Here is a 22046-nt window from a genome sequence, read left to right as displayed (position 1 = left end):
TTAGTACAAGAGGAATCCACATGTGTGGGATTTAATGCATTTGTCCGCAGGTAAAGCACAAATACTTTTTCCAGCTAATTGAAGGATTTCACAAGTAGAATACAGACTCTGTGAAATCATTTAGCTTATCTGTAGTGATAGATAATGGCTCAGCGTAAAAAAAATGGAAAATCACTCTAAAAAACAGTTCTAATCATAGTATATAAGCAAATACTATATATACTGTATACAGTATATACACAGTACTGTGCAAAAGTTTTAGTTAGGTGTAAAAAAATGCGGTAAAGTAAGAATTCTTTCAAAAATATATATTGTAATTTTGTAATTGTTTATTTTTATGAATTTGCAAAATGTAGCGAACAGAAGAAAAATCTAAATCTAATCAATATTTGGTGCAACTTCCCCATTGGCTACAAACCAGAGTCAATTCTTCTAGGTACGCACAGTGCTTGCTCACACAGTTTTTAAAGGAGATCGGCAGGTAGGTTGTTCCAGACATCTTGGAGAACTAACTACAGATCTAGGCCCAGATTCACAGAGTGTGGGCACACATTACGCCGCCGTAGAGTAACCAATGTACGCTACGCCAACGCAGCGCAGAGAGGCAAGTAATGCATTCAGCAAGCCAGTGCTCCCATTGCATCCCATTGGCGTGGGATTCGAAGGCATAAGCCGGCGTAGGTGGAAGTGGGCGTGACCCATGCAAATGAGGCGTGACCCCATGCAAATGATGGGCTGAGCGCCAGACAGATACGTATCACGAACTGCGCATGTGCCGTGACGTGAACGCATCCCCCTGCGCCTGCTCACAACCACGTCGGAACAACTGCCTAAACTACGCCGGATCACTGCGTACGGCGTGAACGTAACCTACGCCCAGCCAGACACACGTCCAACGTAAAATACGCCGGCTTGTGTCAATGGCTATGAAGTTGTATGGTACAGTTTAGGAAGCACTATACTATAATCCAAAAATCATTAATATGTGTTTGAATGACAGATTGTTCCCTTGCCTAATGTAGAACTAAAGCCAAACTTTTCACTTTGGATAGAGTAAGGGAGGGTTATAACCCCTGTCAAGTTTTTTTTTCCACCTGTGTCCTATTGGGAAAATTTCCTTTCACTTCCTGACCCATGGCCAAACAGGAAATGAGAGGAAGTCCCTCCAAAATGAGTTAATTTCTGGTTGTCAACAATACTAGTGTCCTCATTGGAAGATTTTTCCTCTTTAATGTTCTGGGGACAACCCAAAATGTGTGATTTCATGTAATTTTCAGTGATAATAATAAACAGAACAAATAGAGAGGATGAATCTCCCTAATTGAGTCACAGACAGCAATACAAACCTGACAGACGCACTAATCCCTCTCCACTCCAGAACTAAAGAAAAAGTTCTGCCTCTAGTTATATTTTAAAGCAGGATTTCTCAACCAGGGTTCTGTGGAACCCTTGGGTTTCTCTAGAGCAGTGGTTCTCAACCTTCTAGTGCCGTGAACTCTTCATAAACTTTCCCAAGTTGTGAGGACCCCTAACAGTAAAATTATTTTTGTAGCGTGGGTTGTCAGCACCCAAGCCAAGACAAGAAATTTGCGGTCCTAACCCATGGACATTTAGCGCTCCTTACGTCCCTTCCACTTGTACAGTATTAAAACCCCTTATGGTACATTTTAGGATGTACCACTCTTTCTCTTTGCTCTGCTTTTATCTCTCTCTATCCTAATTTCTTGTTTTTTCTCCCATCCCTCACAGCCAGGTTCATGGTGGAGGTGCAGATGACGACGTTACCACAGAACGGGACCAGGGAGAGCACCGGAAAGGAAGATGAGACTAAAAACAACAGGCTACGCGCTCTGAGACAGGCTCCTTCTACAGGCCTAGAGTAGATGAACGATGAACCTGGCTGTTTGCTGGTGGCCACAGGATGGATTTCTCTCCCTGCCTGCAGATCCGTGGATCTAGATGGACCTGAGACTGGACCGCACCGCGCTTCATTAGACCCTGATGAGCCTGTTTTGAAATTTTGTATTGTAAGTGCATTTCTTTTGAGATTAAACATAGTATCTGACATATTGCACTTAGGTGGTGCTTCCCTTTTTTGTTTCCTCATCACTAATGTATGATGAGTTGAAGATTTTTAATTTTTAGCAGGGGTTCCCCAAGACCAGAGAATAATTTCCAGGGTTCCTCTGTGTTGAAAAGGTTGAGAAAGGCTGCTTTAGGGTGTCAATGCAAAAGAATGCCTGTGCTAAAGTAGCCAGTTATGCTAACAGGGAGTGTAAACTACAGGCCAAAACGCATTGCAATTGAGATGGAAATGCTTGGATATTGACCTGGTGGTTGTCCATGAAAAGCGAATAAACAAGAACTGCAAAGATTACAATAGCAGTGATTGAAGAATATAAAGCAACGGAATACAAATAAAAGGCAAGAAAAAAAATATGTATAGAATTGCTTTAGAACAGCTTTAAAATAAGATTACGCACCAGAGTAGAATTAAGGGTAGGCACTGAGGGCTGTATTCACAAAGAGTTACGCCGGCGTATCAGTAGATACGCCGACGTAACTCGGAATCTAAGCCCATCGTAAGTTTAAGTGTATGCTCAAACTGAGATACACTTAAACCTAGCTAAGATACGACCATCTTAGGGTGCAATTTTTCCGCTGGCCGCTAGGTGGCGCTTCCGTTGATTTTGGCGTAGAATATTTTAATGACTAGATACGCCGATTCACGAACGTACGCTTGCCCGTCGCAGTAAAGATACGCCGTTTCCGTAAGAGATACGCCGCGTAAAGATAAAGCTGCCCCCTAGGTGGCGTAGCCAATGTTAAGTATGGCCGTCGTTCCCGTGTCGAAATTTGAAAATTTTACGTCGTTTGCGTAAGTCGTCCGTGAATGGGGCTGGACGTCATTTACGTTCACGTCGAAACCAATACGTCCTTGCGGCGTACTTTGGAGCAATGCACACTGGCATATGTACACGGACGGCGCATGCGCTGTTCGTAAAAAACGCCAATCACGTCGGGTCACCAATCATTTACATAAAACACGCCCCTCTCATCCTCATTTCAATTAGGCACGCTTACGCCGGCCCCATTTACGCTACGCCACCGTAAGTTAGGAGGCAAGTGCTTTGTGAATACAGCACTTGCCTCTCTGACTTAAGGCGGCGTAGCGTAAATACGATATGCTACGCCGCCGTAACAATGCGCCGATCTACGTGAATCCAGCCCACAGTGTACATTTTAGTAAAAATGGAACATCCAAATATAATAGAGCAACCTTTCTGAAACGTATATTTACCAGTCTCCTAATTTGGATCCTCTTTAACAGCAATATACCTTACAATATTTAGCATAAACATAGGTAAGGTACACACTTTTTCAATCTAAAAAATAAAGCAAATTCCAAATGAATATTTAGAGAGTCCCAACCTACATTATTTGTGTTTATTTTCACCTTTTCGGATGTCCTGCAAGCATGACAAAAGCTTATTCTGCCATTAATATTAACAGAAATCTCGCAAAACCAGCAGAATTTCCAGAACTGAAAGTATAGAAATATATACAATATGCATGACAGGCGGTGAGGAATAGGCAACAAATTATTTTATGGAGATTATATGTATTTTTCTTGGTGGGAAGCGATAGCCGAGATGTGTTCAGGTAGAGATTTGCACTTAAAACAGTCAACACATGCAGTGCTAGATGCGGCATTATGGAACAAGTCACGGTGAAGTGAATTTGACATCTGCCAATAAAGGCTTCCAAATAAGCAGAACCTTACTTCCATCTCCTGACAAATACACTACAATCAGAGAGACTGGTGGACAACCTGTTACATTTAAGGGTAGCACATGCCACCCCTGACTTACCTAATAAGGGTAAACTATACAAATAAATTATTTAATTATATTTATTTAACCATTAAAGTGTATATAGCCATTTTTTTTTTTTCATTTTTGGATAGCATCTTGCTAAAGTTGTTTTTTTGTTGTTGTTTTTTTAAAGAGTAAGACACCTTTTTGGAGCAAATCATGTCAGAAGAGAAAAATTGCTGCAGAGTGTGGTTAATATTTTTTTTTTTTTTCCAGCAAATTTACCACAGTGCAACAAGATGGACCAGCACCCGGTGACTTTGCAGTGGAGCCTGTGATGTCAATCACTTTTAGAGAAGGTGTACTTATTTTTTTACTAGACTTTTTGCTCTTCCTGCTTTTCTAAGACCCTTAAGAAGGGGGCCAACTGGAGCCCCGAAACACATTGGCTTTTTTTTTTTTTTACCAAATGCAACAATAAATACACTATATTATCAAAAATATTGGGAAACCTGACTTTACACATACATGAACTTTAATGGGATCTCAGTCTTAGTCCGTAGGGTTCAATATTGAGTTGGTCCACCCTTTGCAGCTATAACAGCTTCAACTCTTCTGTGAAGGCTGTCCACAAGGTTTTAGGCCTCGTACACGCGGTCGGTCCATCCGATGAGAACGGTCCGAAGGACCGTTTCCATCGGTTAACCGATGAAGCAGACTGATGGTCTGATGTGCCTACACACTATCAGTTAAAAAAACGATCGAGTCCAACGCGGTGACGTAAAACACAACGACGTGCAGAGAAAAATGAAGTTCAATGCTTCCAAGCATGCGTCGACTTGATTCTGAGCATGCGCAGGTTTTGAACCGATGCTTTTGCGTACTAACCATCGGTTTTGACCTAATTGGTTAGGCGTCCATCGGTTGAATTTTAAAGCAAGTTCAAAAATTTTGGACCGAAGGATAACTGACCGATGGGGCCCACACACGGTCGGTTTGGACCGATGGAACTGAACTTCAGTCCGTTTTCATCGATTTTGTCCGATCGTGTGTACAGGGCCTAAGTGTATGTCTATGGGAAAGTTTGACCATTCTTCCAGAAGCTGTTCCATGAATTAAAAAAAACAAAAACACTAAAGTTAGCCTGATTTTTTTGTATAATGGGAAAGATGATGTTACGACGAGTAAATAGATACCTAAAATGTCACGCTTTAAAATTGCGCACACTCGTGGAATGGCGTCAAACCTTTTTTTACCTGTTTAGAGTTACAAAAAAGGTCTTGGGCTAGAATTATTGCACTCGCTCTAACGTTCGTGGAGATACCTCACATGTGTGGTTTTGAATGCCATTTACATATGTGGGCGCAACGTACGTATGTGTTTGCTTCTGCTTGAGTACTTTCCCTGTGATCACATTTATTCCTATTACAAGGAAAGTAAACATCCCTTGTAATAAGAATAGGGCATGACAGGTCCTCGTTACAGAGAGATGTGGGGTCTATAAGACCCCACATCTCTTCTCTAGCCTGGAAAGCCTAAGATAAAAAAAAAGCAATCTCAGCCTTTCCTGGTAAAAAAAAAAATGGCAGTATTTACATCTGCTGAGGCTTGACTTGACGTCATGACGTTGCGACTGGCCTCCAAAGGACATAGAGATTGCCGGGGACCATCTAGTCTGTAGTATTCTCTATGGTGAACTTCCGCCGCTGGCCGATTCATTCTCTGGTTCGCCGAGCGCATTGGTGAGCCAGTAGAAACACCAGAGGGTGGCGGGGGGGGACGGATGACATCCCCTGCAGCTGCACCCATCATTCAAATTTAACCACTCAAAGTCTAGGACCTCATATGACGTCCAGCGGGCAGGAAGTGGTTAACGGCAGGTGTCCCAATACTTTTGAAAATATAGTGTATATTTGATTGAATTGAAACTAGATAAGAATCATGAAGGTTCTGGAAACTCCTTCACCTGTCATGTAGACCTAGACACTGCTCACTTCAAAGTACAGATTGTTGAAAGGGCTACCCTTCAAATCTATCTATCTACAGTATCTATCTATCTATCTATCTATCTATCTATCTATCTATCTATCTATCTATCTATCTATCTCTTGAGCGATTTGTAATTTACATATAGTGTGGCTTCTTCTGCCCCAAGAAGCTGGAAGGGGGGATTAAAGAAAACCTAATGCTTAGGTCGGCCATACCACGGGGTTGCAGGAAGAAAATTTGCACGATTCCTCCATCAACACAGGAAGTGTTGACAGTGGATTCAGCCATTGTCTTCTCCCGGTTGGGGTGCTGGGGCAGAGAAGACATTGTATATCGCTAGTGGCTATAGAAACCATTTGCGATAATCAGAAGCTAATCTGGCAGGCTGGTTGTGCTCAAGTTGATCGATCCATCAACTTGGTACATTTAGCCTGCCCATTAATGGTTCAAATTTTGGCCATGGCATGCTGAACCGGCCAAGATTTGAACCGTGTATGGATGACCTTAGCTTTGCATTGTCAAAGCACAGGTTCACCTAAAGCTTTTCTAAAAAATAATAAAGTCAGATTTAAATACAATGGAGTAATTACACGAAACCTAATTTTTTACTGATATAAGCTGGTAGGTAGAAAAAGGAAAGATAAACTTATCAGTTTAGCATCATCATGTCCAAAGAGCATGCAGGAGGTGGTACTGCTTTAAAAAGCTTTTAGCAATTTTTTTGTGTGTCGTGTAATTTGCTGTTTTTGTAGTTGCTCTTCCAAGTTATGCTTTTGCATAACTTTGCAGTCAAGTAGCATAGAAGAGAAATCGAAGGAAAAGGTAAGTGAACCAACAATGCACTAGCTTAAAGGAACCTATTCAGAAATTAAAAGACAAACCTTTACAACCCCTTTAAATGTAGCTTAACTGTCAGTTGGTATAGATCCTGCATGGGTCCCATCGGGTGCTGTCTTCCCTTTCGCTTACACCTACTAATCCCAGTTCTATGCGAGGCAGAGATGCTTTGCCTGAGCAGGAAACCAGCTTCCAAAAGAGCTGAGGTGAACTTGTGTAAAGGGAAGACCAGGCCAGAGCAACCTAGGTGTAAACCATAGTGGCTGATAGCTATTTATTCCAGTAATTTAAGAACAGTGGTTTTAGAACAGGAGCATGGCAATTAAGTCATATTTTGACCTAAAGCGGAGTTTCACCCAAAAGTGGAACCTCCGCTTATCTGCTTCCTCTTGCCTTCGGTGCCACATTTGGCACCTTTCAGGGGAGAGGGGGGAATGGGTACCTGTTTTGACAGGCACCCTTCCCCACCTTTGGGAGACTGCACCGTGGCGCCATCCCGCAGAAGTTCAGCCCCCCTCCTCCTTCCTCTGCCGCCGGGCCACTTAGAAAGCACAGCAAAAAGGTGGCAGCAGCACCCGAGAGCCAATCCAAAATTTGTCTGGGGTGCCGACATATCGGGAACCCTGCACAGGTAAGTGTCCTAATATTAAATGTCAGCAGCTACAGTATTTGTAGCTGCTGACTTTTACATTTTTAGTGGGGGGGGGGGGGGCGAACTCCTCTTTAAGATGATCTGGGAAAAAAGAAGGTGGGGAGTAGGGAGTGTTAAAAACAGACACAGATCCATAGATTAACAAACCTCAAGTTTAATATATAACTGGAATTCAGCTTCAAGTCTGATAGGCCTGGTCTAGTTCCTAGAGTAAAAAATGTCAACGTCAGCTGCATTGAGTAGCGTACAGTAATAAAGTAGTGAGGCATGGTAAAGTAGCCTAGTAATGAGGAAATAAAGTATATTTAACCTGTCACAAATCGGGGAAATTTCATCAGATAAAAGAATCTACGTTTAGAAGATTCTTTAAGGGAAAGATTATGCTGGGGATTTTCCAAACTGGATGAGCAGTAGCAGAATAGAGCTTCTTCAGGGATCAGTGCCAGAGAAGAGGATTATTGCAGTTAAAGCGGGAGTTCACCCATTTCTAAAAAAAAAAATTTTCTTCCCCTAGATTCCTGCTCGTTCGGTCTAGGGGAATCGGCTATTTGTATTAAAATATGAGCCGTACTTACCCGTTTTCGAGCTGCATCTTCTTCCGTCGCTTCCGGGTATGGGTCTTCGGGAGCGGGCGTTCCTTCTTGATTGACAGTCTTCCGAGAGGCTTCCGACGGTCGCATCCATCGCGTCACTCGTAGCCGAAAGAAGCCGAACGTCGGTGCGGCTCTATACTGCGCCTGCGCACCGACGTTCGGCTTCTTTCGGAAAATCGTGACGCAATGGATGCGACCGTCGAAAGCCTCTCGGAAGACTGTCACTCAAGAAGGAACGCCCATTCCCGAAGCCCATACCCGGAAGCGACGGAAGAAGATGCAGCTCGAAAACGGGTAAGTACTGCACATATTTTAATACAAATAGCCGATTCCCCTAGAGAAAACGAGCAGGAAGCTAAGGGGAAAAAGTGCCCTCTAAGGGTGAACCCCCGCTTTAAACTTTAAAAATCCTGAAGTTGGGTTTTAATTACGTAGATTTCTTCATGCATTTGTGCATAGTTTATACACTTAACTACAGAAAAAAATGTACATCTGTGAAAGGGGCCTAATGCTTTTAAAGGTTGGCTTCTTAGCTGAGGATAAGATCCAGATGGGGAGAACAGCCTCCTCCGTCCTTTGCTGGTGGATTTGTTACCTTTCTACTGAAAAAAAAGAACACCCCTGTAAATAATTGTTTAGTTTCACCATATTATAAGGAACTCTAATGTAAATAAAGTTCCATTTGGGTGGCCCTTTAAATATCATTAGTGGAAACAATACAGACAACAGACATCATTTCTCACATACTCAAACCTAATAAATCAACCGCATGGAAAAATCACAGATTAAACAGGGTGTTTTCCAGCTTTACAAAGCAAATAATAATTCAATTAGATCCATGAATACATGCATTATATAATTTTGATGGGTTTGGAAGTGACAGGTATAGTAAGAGCCATTGTCTTTATTCAAAGTCAAATTAACCATCACATGCTCTGGCATATTAAATCTGTGCAGTGCAGAATTCCATATATGTGAGATTTCAAAACACTGTAAATAGTTAGAAACTTTTACCTGTACTTATGCAGGAACAGTCCAAATAATAGAGCCCCTCCATTAAAGAAACAATCACATATTTACCATGTATTCTAAAGCAGTTTGTGGCAGTAGCAGACAGAACATATCAGACCTACTCTCCCTATTTCGGCCAATGGCCGAATGCTTTGATGAAGGCTTCTTAGCCAAAATGCGTCAGTGTATAGCCTGTACCCATGTAACAAATAAAGGACTTTTATTCAAGAGCATCCGAGTTGCGAGCCCTTTTTGATTCAATGACCAAAGCTCTCTTTCAAAAGCCTTAAGAACAGTGATAGAGAACCTTGGCATCTCAGATGTTTTGGAGCTACATTTCCCATGATGCTCAACTACATTGCAGAGTGCGTGAGCATCATGGGAAATGTAATGGAATACTAGCCAGTACCAGTATGCAAAAGGGTGTTTGCTTTGAAAGAATAAATCACCTCTAATGTTGGGTGTAAAACGTGTGTTGATGTTGCCGCATTATGTAAAACTATTAGAATAGTTTTTACATTTTAGAATGGGTGCCTTGAGACTGTCCATAATTTGAAGGGTGCCCTGAGATTGTTCATAATTTTAAAGGGTACCTTGAGATTGTTCATCATTTTAAAGGGTTCCTTGACTGAAAAGAGGTTGAGAAACACTGATCTAGAACAACAGCATAGTAGCTGGTTGGTTAACAGTTCAGTCTTGCAACACAAGCATCATGGGTTATGTTTAAATGAACACAGTATCTACACAGAGCTTATAAGTAATTACCATGTTTATGTTTCCTCTTGTGATCCAAAAACATGCTTGTACATTACTGCCATCAAACTGTTTTTCTACAGGTAAATGTAGTAATATAGTAGAAGAGTACGTCTACATCAGGGGTGACCAACCAGTGGCTCGCGGAGCCCTCTGATGTGGCCCGCGACCTTGTGCTCTGGAATGGCGGGTTGGCAAGCCCAGATTGCAGGTTGCTGACAGGTCATACCGGAGCATCAGTGTTGTGAATGAAGCTGGTGGTAGAGGAAGAACACGGCTGCCGAGCAGAGCCCCATAAGCCGATGCGTCCTCTACAGCGCCGGCTTTTGTCACAAGTGGAGTCTATGGCAAAGTTCAGCTAACTCGCAGGATAGACACAGGTGCACTACGCTGCACCCGCTGTGTGGGTAAACCGCAGCACATCAGTGTGAAAGCAGTCTTAGGCCTTTTTCACACGATCAGCATGACCTAATGGAACCCTCAATTCACCTCTATAGAACGACAGATGTCCGTTTACGGCCACCTACATCCAATCGGAAAAACAGAAGGGTATTTGTCTCCTTCCATCTGGCCGGATCGGAGGGCCTATAGAGTAGCCGTGACCTATCATCCGCCCGCTCCACTCATTGTGGCCCACGACTGGTTACCAGTTACAAGGTGCTTAAGTGGCCATCGCTCTTCAAAAAGTTGGGCACCCCTGGTCTACATGAACCCCATATCTCAATTTTAGACTGATCTATAGACAGAATCAACCACAGTTGGTGAATTTTATGTCCCTGGACATGTATACTCATCAGTTTGAGGCTCCAACAAGCTGCCTTGGCCATACTAATGGCTCTTACTATTTCCATTGAATTTTTCAGTAGTGCTTAAAGTATCTTTCAAAATTCTTTAAACTTTTTAGACTGGAAACTGGGACATCTCTAAGTACAGAATTTTTAGGAAATGATACCCTCACCAATCCCACTGACCATGATGGGTTAAAGCAAAAGAATAATTAATTAATCCCACTGGGGCTTTTTACGTGGTCATTTTGCCTTTATACAAGCATTTAAAAATAATTTAAAGGATGACTGAAAAGATTTGTTCAATGCAAACACATTTTGGCAATTAATTTATATACATATATGTTTACCAATCTCTTCACAAAAACTAAAAAAGGACCAAGACTCCATACTTGGCGGACACAGCTACAAATTCTAGTGGTTTATACCTTTTTTTTGCATAATATTTAACAAAAAGAAAAACCTAAGATAAAACTAAAGCAGGACAATCAATGGGTCGTCATATACCTAATAAGACCAACCAGAAATGTAGGGTCCAACCCACAGTGCTCACAAGTTGTTACAAAACAAAGTAAAAAAAAAAATAAACAAAAGAAAAAGTATAAGCTGAAACAGAAACCATATTGATAATATAAAATAAACAAATATTCAAGGGTGGACCCTGAAGTATCTGGAAAGCAGTAGTGACTCAAAATAATACATATAAAGCCCTGATATAAAGCCCCTGAGGAGAGAATGGTAAAGTAAGCAACTAAAAGTAGGAAAGGAAAATATTTGTTTGTTCTTATTATTGAAGATCCCAAAAGATAAAAAAAAAGTAGATTACTAATTAACCACCTACATCATAATTAACATCACTATTGGGTTAAATGCCCCTCTGGCCCAGTTTGCTGCTTTGGCCATACCTCATATTATTTGCCTCTGGTGACCAAGACAGTTTTATATATATATATATATATATATATATATATATATATATATTTTTTTTTTTTTTTTTTTTTGAGAAACTAATGAAACACATCATACACAAGGTCATTAAACAAAACCCTAATCTATATTATCTGAAAATAATGATGCCATAGATTTAAAAGCTAGTATCTGCAATTTACTGTTTTCAAACTTTCCAAAATCATCTGTTCACTCATAGCAAATTCATCACTGCTGCCTCAGTTATGCCCTCTCACTCAAGTTAAAAATAGTTTCCCTTTTTAAAAACATATGTGTATGATATATATACATGTTAGCAAATATATATATATATATATATATATATATATATACACAGTATATATAATTATATATATGTAGGAAGGCCAATATGGTTGCCTGAATTTATGGGAGGAGTCGGGGGTTAATTTAAGCCTGTATCCCTTGTCGGTTCTGGTGCACGATATGTCACGCCACCAGGCCGGCTCTTCCTAGCTCACCACATGGTTTGTGGGTCCCTGCGTTCAATTCCAGTGTGTTGTGTGGCTTCTCCATTCGTGGTCTTCATTGGCCTTGCTCACTCGCAGTTGCAGGTAGGATTCAAAACTTTTTTGTATCATACTCAATACTGTGATTCGTTATGTTTGATATCCCGCATCACTTTCGTAGTTAGCTGCCTCCAAGTCAAGGCCAGTATATTCGTAGGTTCCCTCTGCCTTGTTTGTCACCTCTTTACAAACATACGATTCGTTCGCAGATCCAAATGTCCGAGCCACTGTCGGTCGTTGTCCGGCATAACTTGGCACAGGCTTCGCTGGTTGTAGGATTCACAGTCTATGGGGATTGCAGCCTCATTCCTTTGGAGCTGAGCATGTATTGATTGGTTCTGTGGCTGATTGTGGTGGTAATTTGACTCACTTGGTGTCTTGTCTACATTTTGATTAAGCCTCTGGGGCTGGGTGGTTGGTATGTGTTTGGTTTGGAGGGGGGGTGGAACTCTAACAATATACAGCAGCCTGATTCGAATCTCAGTTGAATTGGCATACCACATATGGAATCGTTCGTAGTTTCATTAAAAACCTCTGAGTCATTCACACACTCTACAGACAGGTTTGAATCTAGTCGCGTCGGCGGCACAACAATTCAAATCGGGTCCATTCATACACCACAGCCCAATTTGAATCTACTCGCATCGGTGGAACAACGATTTGAATCGGATCCATTCATACACCCTACAGTCCAATTAGAATCCGGTCGTTCCCGGGGATACGATTCAAATCCTCTGCACTGTACAAATCGATTCCATCTATCACACACACACCACAAGCTTCCTGCAGCTCGGTCTCTCTCGTGAAGAACCTGCCACAAGCAACCTATCGTTACGCAGATCATTCATACTCATGTTTTTTGCACCTATTCACAAACGCCGACGATACTCCTTTTTTATAACCCCGACTTGTGTCGGCGTGATTTGTTCATTTCCACATACATTTGCACATGACCATGGCTCATCCCCCACATGCTCCAATTTCTCTGCTGTCCTTGTTTTCGCCTCCCTGATGAGGCTACTTTCATGCAATAGTTGCAAGCACGTCTCCAGTGGCACAAAATCCGGCCACTTATTAACTCCAGTGGCATACAACCCGGCCGCTCACCGCTTGTCTGTCATTTCTACATTAGGTTAGTCGAGTTCAGGTAGTTCCATCCTGCACCAGGTAGGACATCGTTTTCTCAGGTAGAAAGGAAAAAACAAAAAACAAAATAAAAAACCTTTCTTAATTTATAAAAAAAACACACACACCAAGCATAGGGTCTGCATCTTCACTTTTGGGGGTCAGTCACATGTTAGGGGGTGGGTCAGAATTCATTCCATGCCGGGTTAAAACCTGGATTTTTATGTCATCTTTTCTACAGGTACTCAGTGGACTAAGTTTCTCGGCCTCAACCAAGACTTCACAACTAGAGTGTTGAGTCACGGGTTCCACCCTCACATCAACCTACAGCACCCTTTCACTATGTTCACTTCACATACACAATTTGGGCTGCTCATCGTGTGTTTGTTACTGTCACATAATTCTTTCAATTACACTCTGTTTTCAAAAGGTGACCCTTCACCTACGCAGACAAGGTCGCTAAACGTTGAGCTTGCTGGCAGTGCAGTCGTTAGTAGGCCGAGCACACGTCACAAAGTACAGAACGCAACATTTCTACTTAGGCCATACCAGACTTCAGCTTCTCGCCCCAGTACGCCTTGGGTACGCTTGGTCTACAGGTTTGTGCTCAGCACCGATGGGCAGCTGAGCTATCGGTGACCTGGCCAGTAACCTCCTGGCTCACCTCGGTTGCCACGCACTCTTTTGAGTTTTCTAAATTTCCACTCAATAGCATTCAATGCTTCAGAACGCAAATCGGCTTCCTCATTGCTCCTGTCGTTCCTTGTTCTGTATTTCACATTCATTTCTTACTTGTTTTTGTGTTTGCAACTCATCTCCGTTCTCATTTTGACGACTCAAACACATCCCAGTTGTATCTGCGGCACAGCGATTCAAATCCTTGACACAATTCAACACATCCTGTCTTACACACACTACAATCTTTCACAGTTCAGCCTTTCTCCTGAGGCACCTGCCACAAGCACCCAGTCGCTACTCATACCATCTAATTTCTACGTTCACACTCACTCGCAACTCACACAATGCATCGGTTTGCAGTTATGAATCGGCACGTTCCATTCTCATGTTACAAACATATGATTACAACAAGGACTAGCATGGTCTATGGTTCCTCCCCACGAAGAGTCCAATTTCTCTGCTTTCTTGTTTTCTGCCTCCCTCATGAAGTTCTTTTTGCAACACGTTATTGCAATTCGTCTTCCAGTGGCACACGTTCATGGCCACTCATCTACCAAGTGGCACATGTTCACGGCCACTCATTCGCATGTCTATCTTCCTCTCTCAGGTCAGTTGGGCCCCAGCAAATTTCAGACGTTCCCTGGCACTCCCCTCCACCTCAAGTGCTGTCCAGGGTATACCGACCCCCACATGGCCCCCAGGTGGACAAATTGGGATGGCCTGTCCTGTCACGGGGGGGGGGGGGTCCTGTCCTTCCTGTGCAGGCTCATGCAATTGTCCCTTCAGCATAAATTCAATGTGCACTGTACCTACATCTCGGGCAAGTGCAATGTCGCAGCAGACGCACTGTCCCATCTAACTTCACATTGTTCTTTCACAGAGACCTGGAGCCGACCCGACCACTTCTCATATCCCACCTTGCTCACAGCTGACGTTGGGCTAAATGAACACCTTCACAACACGACCCATCTCATTAACCAGTCATTATCACGCAACACACTGAAGGCCTATCACACCGCCTGGAATGCCTACTGCAGGTTTCTCGCCTCGTACCCCTGGTCTGTGACAGTAGACATCAAGCACGTCCTGGCCCTCGTGTCATTTGTCACACACAGCTGGATTTGTCCTACAACACCATCAGGCTGTATTTGGCCAGCATCCATCATTTTCTGTCCTTGTAGGACCCAGGAAAGCCTTCCTCGTTCACAGCACATGCAGTCATAGCCATCCTACCTGGTATTTAGAAGCATCAGCCAGTACCCAATAGCAATCGCTTACCCATTTCAAGTGCCACGTTCAGGGACACATCAGCCATCCTGTCTTGTGGAGTTTTTATGTGGTTCCATATTTGTCTCGGTTAAAGGACTTTGACCATAAATAAATATATATATATATATATATATATATATATATATATATATATATATATATATATATATATATATATATATATATATAGCTCAACAGAACAGCAAGCATTCATATCCAACAATATTATAGCTATAGAAGTTATATGCTGTTGAGTACCAGACTGAACTAAATGCAATGCCCATCTCATTTCATACAAAGATATCAAACCTTTTTTACATCTGATATATTATGTATTTGTTTATATTATTTATGATTTATCAAAAGGTAATAACTATTTAATCTGTTGCACAATCACATTTGTAATGCATGGTAAATAAAAGCAAAAGGACAAAATGTGTTAATTTCACGTATACTGCCTTAAGAGAGGCTACTCTCAGAATCAATCGGATTCTTAAAATGTAATTAAAGTATGATTTACACAGCTATGGTTCCACAGTCATGGGACCAAAAAAATAAAAATGCTTGTTATTATAGAATTAGATTTTAGGTTTTGTTGTACTCGTTGACGTTCATAAGTTAATACATTAATTACCTTACTTTGAAATGTTTCTGAATCTGGTGTTACATGCCTAATGGGTTGTGTCTGTTAGGTGTCACTGGAACTAAACAGCAAATTCAATAATCTGTGATTTAATTTATTATATTTTTCACCATTTAACCTCCTGCAGGCTCCCTAATGTCTTTTCAGATCTATATTAAATTAGGCACGGATGCTAATGAAGGGCAATAAACGAGCCTGTCAGTGGATTTGTCTTTCATTAGGCACATTATACTCTTACTGAGCTGTAAATGAGTAAACATTAGTTTTGTTAAACCAAGCAAAAGACAGAGTAAAATCAGTCTTAATTGTAGACCCTAAAGCCATACACATTTTTCTGTACCTTTAACATTTTTCAGAGGATCTATGAAAGACTCTCCAGAGGAGATATAAATATCAGCATCGCGGGGAATGTCTTTGGGTTCAATAGCTTCATTGCCGTCTGACAGGAATATACGGCGGGCGGCCATGTTTAGCTTTAATTTCTCGGTGCATCTCTCCAGTAACTGCGGCATACAAGGTAAGAGAAAATGCCATTCTGTTACTGACAAGTTCACATATTTATCATTTTAGAATTATTCACTAAAGCATGGAAAAAGAACAGTAACCCACAGCAAATGGTTATAATTCATTTTTGCGTGAACTTTTTTTTTTTTTTTTCTTCCAATAAGGAACTGAGCAATTATAGCTTTCAACAAAATTACCTTTGGCATTCAGGAACTGCACTTTGAATTTGAAAAAAAAAATGTGTCATGGACATGGCTAAACTACCAAACAAACCTACTGTGGATTTAGGGAATTAAAGTGTGCATGTGTCATGTATATATCTTTTTCTATTTGTGTGCTTTTTTTCACATCCTCGTTTCAGTTCTAGTTAAAAAAAAATTGTTTGACAATTTTAGAAGCCCAGTAGTAAAAATACAAAAGATAGTAGTAAAAATACAAAAACTCCTGATGGTAATAAAAATGAATAATAATATAATTATATAGGTTGGCTCTGATTGTTTAAAAATCACAAAATGCGTTTATCTTGATTTTCTTCACTTTTGTACTTGAGGTGTTTGTAGCCGTATTAGTGCAATAGTGACAATTGAGTACTGTCTGTGATACATTTTTTATTTGCACGAACATATCATTTTTCAGGATGAGTTTTCAGGGTATGTCCCCTTCTTCAAGGTCCAAGCAGTACTGATTCACAAAAGTTTTAGCAGAATGTTAAAATGTTTAAAAAAAAAAAAACTTTGTCAAAATATGTATCTGTATGTGTTTATGCTCTAACTACCAAAAAAGGAAATACAATTTCTTTTGGGACAGTAATCATGGTAGTAAAAAAAAAAAAAAAAAAAACTTTATTTACAATTAAGTGACACATAAAATATAAAATACATTGGCTGGTATATGGTACTTATAAAGAATACAGTCAAGATAAATACCCAAAGAAAGTCCCCATTGGGGATATCATATTATGATGTGACATCAATGGGGATTTTCTTTGATTTTTTATCTTGACACTTTAATAAGAAAAACTCATGATAGTAATAAAAATGAATAATATTATAATTATATAGGTTGGCTCTTTATTTTTAAGAGCACAACATATTTTTTTTATGTGTCAATTCATTGTAAATAAAGCTTTTGTACTTTTTTTTTTTTTTTTACTATATCTACGATTACCGTCTTGTAATGTCCCATAGGAATTTGTATGTTCTTTTTGATAGTTGGAGCATAAACACATACAGGCATATGTATTGCCTGACCTTTTTACAAAAGTGAACAAAATGAAGGTAAACGCTTTTTGTGCTCTTAAGCATCCAGAGCCATCCTATATAATTATATTACTATTCATTTGTATTACTATCAGGAGTTTTTGTATTAAAGTGTCAAGATGAAAACTCAAAGAAAGTCCCCATTGGGATATATAATATTATCATAAAAAATACGAAATACAGTGGTATTTATCCTGACACGCTGTATTCTTTATAAATACCATATACCACCCACTGCATATTTTTATGTGTCACTTATTTGTAAATAAAGCTTTTCTACTTTTTTTTTTACTACATCGACCATGATTACTGCCTTGTAATGTCCTATAGGAATTTGAATGTCTTTTTTGATAGTTGGAACATAAACACATAAGAACACAGCATGTCAGGATAAATACCCATTGGGGAATATCATGTTATCATGTGATATCACATATCACATACCATAAACCAACCACTGTATTTCATATTTTTTTATGTGTCACTTACGGTAATTCTAAATAAAGCTTTTGAACTTTTTTTTTTTTTTACTATATTTACCATGATGTCTGTCTTTTAAAGTCCCATGGAAAATTGTTCATGTTTTTTATGTGTCACTTAAAAGGGGTTATAAACCTTCGTGTTTTTTCACCTTACTGCATTCTATGCAGTAAGGTGAAAAAACACCTTGCAGTGTCCAGCCCCCCGTTTTACTTACCAGAGCCCTGAATTTCCGTGGGCGCGATCCCGCGTCGCTCTCTCCACGGCTTCTCGGCTCTTCATTGGATAGATTGATAGCAGCGCAGCCATTGGCTCCCGCTGCTGTCAATCAAATCCAATGACGCGGGCGTGGGGGCCGAGTCCTACACTCTGCAGCTATGGACGCCGAGTGTATGACACAGGAGCGCTCCCGCAAGGTAACCCCCTCGGGAGAGAGCTTCCCAAAGGGGGTTATCTGGTGTGGGGAGGAGCCGCGAGAGCTGCCATAGGACGCCAGAACAGGAGGATCTGAGCCACTCTATGCAAAGCGAACTGCACAGTGGAGGTAAGTATGACATGTTTGTTATTTTAAAAAAAAATTAACCTTTAGTGCCACTTTAATTCTAAATAAAGTTTTTGTATTTTTTTTTTTTTTTACTATATTAAAGCGGGGGTTCACCCAAAAATACATTTTTAACATTACATTCAGCCGAGTTGTCCTAATGACAATCGGCTGTTTTGTTTTTTTTCCCCGTACATACCGTATTTTCACCGCCGCTTCCGGGTATGTCTTCTGCGGGACTGGGCGTTCTTATCTGATTGACAGGCTTCCGACCGTGGCATACAGCGCGTCACGAGTTGCCGAAAGAAGCCGAACTTCTGTGCGGCTCTATACGGCGCCTGCGCACCGACGTTCGGCTTCTTTCAGCAACTCGTGACGCGCAGTATGCGACGGTCGGAAGCCTGTCAATCAGATAGGAACGCCCAGTCTCGCAAAAGACATACCCGAAAGTGGCGGTGAAAATACGGTATGTACGAAAAAAAAAAAAAACAGCCGATTGTCATTAGGACAACTCGGCAGAATGTAATGTTAAAAATTTATTTTTTGGGTGAACCTCCACTTTAAACATGATGACTGCTGTTTAAAGTCCCATGGAAAATTGTTTATATTTTTTATGTGTCACTTAATTTTAAATAACATTTTTGTATTTTTTTTTTTTTTACTATATTTAACATTATGATTGCTTTTTAAAGTCCCATGGGAAATGTTATGTCCTTTTTGATATGTAAAATGAGGACGTGGGCAGTGTAACAAAGTTTGGCTGCTATACAATTGTTTTATCAGTTATGCTCTAACTATGCAAAAAATGCAATGGCGTGGTTTGGGTTTCAAATATTTTTACAATCTCATTTAATGGCTTTGCTGGACCCATTCAGAGAAAAAAATAAATAGGTAATTGTCTTTAAATTCACTTTATATCTATTTTAAAGATGAATATAGTTGGCTCTATTGTATCCAAATAGCTTCTGTGTCAAGCCACAAATTGTATTTAAATATTAAAATAAATATATAATAAACATGTAATTGCTAATGTATTAATGACATACAAGAAATATAAAATTATTTTATGTAATTTTGACCTTCTAATAAAAGAGAACTACATTGAAATGGGGCACATAAACATGTATAATTATGACACCTCTGTAATTACCAGTGGAATTGTTGGTGCGGACACTTTAATGGGTGTTCCGTGGTCTCCATTTTTGTAAGCTGTGGCTCTGATGACCCACGGCAGCCGTTTAAAAACTGGCACTGCTCTGTATCCAGAAGGAGACATGTGAAATTTTTTCACTGAATACCTGAAAACAATCAGAATGACGTTATACCAAACCTTGCACTGTCACACAAAATTTACACACACGTAACTGAACACTATAATAATGGGAAGCTGTTAATAAAAGGAAGACAGGTCATCTCGTAGTTTTGATGACAAGTGCACTTCATTTAAAAATCTACGGAAAGCTGTGACTTCAGGTTCTAAGGCAGTTGTGGTGTTTAACAATATTTAATGTGCCTACACCGGGATTTCTCAACCTGTGGTAGTAGGACCCTCAGGGAAACACAGGGATGGTTTTAAATACAGTTTATAGTATTAAAAGGAGCTACAGTATGGAAAATCATATATAAATGCTGTAAGAAATGTATTGTGCTGTACATATACAGCACTACATTATATTTATGAAAACAGCAAATTTGTGAACATTTCGATAATTTAAAGGATAGTAAAATAGCAAACTAATTTAAACTGAACTAGAGGAAAAAGAAAAAGGTATAAACACTATAGCTAGCATTAACACAGCAGTTTTTGTTTTATTATGTCCCCCATGTAATGTAGTTTTATTACCGGTTCCGTTTTCCCTTTCCTGTAATAAGATGACAACACTATTCTTTTTGCAGTGAAATTTAACAGCAGCGTTGTCACCTTCTGATCATGGTAGTCTAATGCCGCGTACACACGGTTGGAATTTCCAAAGGAAAAAGTCAGATTGGAGCTTTCCATCGGATATTCCGACCGCGTGTCTGACTTTTTCCGTCTGTATTTCCGACGAACTTTAGATAGAGAGCAGGTTCTCTATTTTTCCTTCTGAAATTCCGACGGAGTTTGCCCGGTCAAAAGTCCGACCGTGTGTACGCGACATTAGATGGCGTATACAGTGCCCTGAAAAAGTATTCATACCCCTTGAAATTTTCCGCATTTTGTCATGTTACAACCAAAAATATAAATGTATTTTATTGGGATTTTATGTGATAGACCAACACAAAGTGGCACATAATTGTGAAGGGGAAGGAAAATTATAAATGTTTTTTTTTTTTTTTTTTACAAATAAATATGTGAAAAGTGAGGTGTGCATTTGTATTCAGCCCCCCTGAGTCAATGCTTTGTATTACCACCTTTCGCTGCAATTGCAGCTGAAAGTCTTTTTGGGGATGTCTCTACCAGCTTTGCACATCTAGAGAGGGACATTTTTGCCCATTCTTCTTCGCTCAAGCTCTGTCAGATTGGATGGAAAATGTCTGTGAACAGCAATTTTCAAGTCTTGCCACAGATTCTCTATTGGATTTAGGTCTGGACTTTGACTGGGCCATTTTAACACATGAATATGCTTTAATCTAAACCATTGCATTGTAGCTCTGGCTGTAGAGGGTTGTTGTCCTGCTGGAAGGTGAACCTCCAACCCAGTCTCAAGTCTTTTGCAGACTCTAACTGGTTTTCTTCTAAGATTGCCCTGTATTTGGCTCCATCCATCTTCCCATCAACTCTGACCAGCTTCCCTGTCCTGCTGAAAAAAAACATCCCCACAGCATGATGCTGCGACCACCATGTTTCACAGTGGGGGGCTGTGTTCAGGGTCATTTGCAGTGTTAGTTTCCCACCACACATAGCGTTTTGTTTTTAGGCCAAAAAATGTTGGTCTCATCTGACCAGAGCACCTTCTTTCACATGTTTGCTGTGTCCCCCACATGGCTTCTAGCAAACTGCAAATGGCACTTCTTATGGCTTTCTTTCAACAATGGCTTTCTTCTTGCCACTCTTCCATAAAGGTCAGATTTGTGGAGTGCACGACTAATAGTTGTCCTGTGAACAGATTCTCCCACCTAAGCTGTGGATCTCTGCAGAGTTACCATGGGCCTCTTGGTTTCTTCTCTGATGAATGCTCTCCTTGCCCTACCTGTCAGTTTAGGTGGATGGCCATGTCTTGGTAGGTTTACAGTTGCTCCATACTCTTTCCATTTTTGGATGATGGATTGAACAGAGCTCCGTGAGATGTTCAAAACTTAGAATATTTTTTTATAACCTAACCCTGCTTTAAACTTCTCCACAACGTTATCCCTGACCTGTCTGGTGTGTTCCTTGGCCTTCGTGATCCTGTTTGTTCACTAAGGTTCTCTAACAAGCCTCTGAGGCCCTGTACACACGATCAGTCCAAACCAATGAAAACGAACTGAAGTTCAGTTTCATCGGTTCAAACCGACCGTGTGTATGGCCTATCAGTCTTTTGTCCTTCAGTCCAAAGTTTTAGAACTTGCTTTAAAATCGGACTGATGGACCACTGACCGATAGGTCCAAACCAATGGTTAGTACACAAAAGCATCGGTTCAAAACCCGCGCATGCTCAGAATCAAGTCGACGCATACT

The 22046-nt window shown here is 40.5% G+C and overlaps 1 protein-coding gene across 1 annotated transcript in view; it reads right to left on the bottom strand.

The window, feature by feature from the left end:
- The window catches only part of LOC120916781 (doublecortin domain-containing protein 1-like), a 137055-nt gene that overhangs the window by 103322 nt on the left and 11687 nt on the right, over positions 1–22046 (bottom strand). The window contains exons 3-4 of the mRNA XM_040327718.1: positions 19560–19707; positions 15966–16128 (exon numbers count right to left, since the gene is read on the bottom strand). Coding sequence (XP_040183652.1) covers positions 15966–16128; positions 19560–19707 — 311 coding nt within the window. The remainder of the gene's footprint in view (positions 1–15965; positions 16129–19559; positions 19708–22046) is intronic.

This window comes from Rana temporaria, chromosome 11 (assembly GCF_905171775.1).
Source record: "Rana temporaria chromosome 11, aRanTem1.1, whole genome shotgun sequence".
Taxonomy (NCBI): domain Eukaryota; kingdom Metazoa; phylum Chordata; class Amphibia; order Anura; family Ranidae; genus Rana; species Rana temporaria.
The sequence above is the reverse complement of the archived record's forward strand: the minus strand, read 5'-3'. Positions and strand labels throughout refer to the sequence as shown.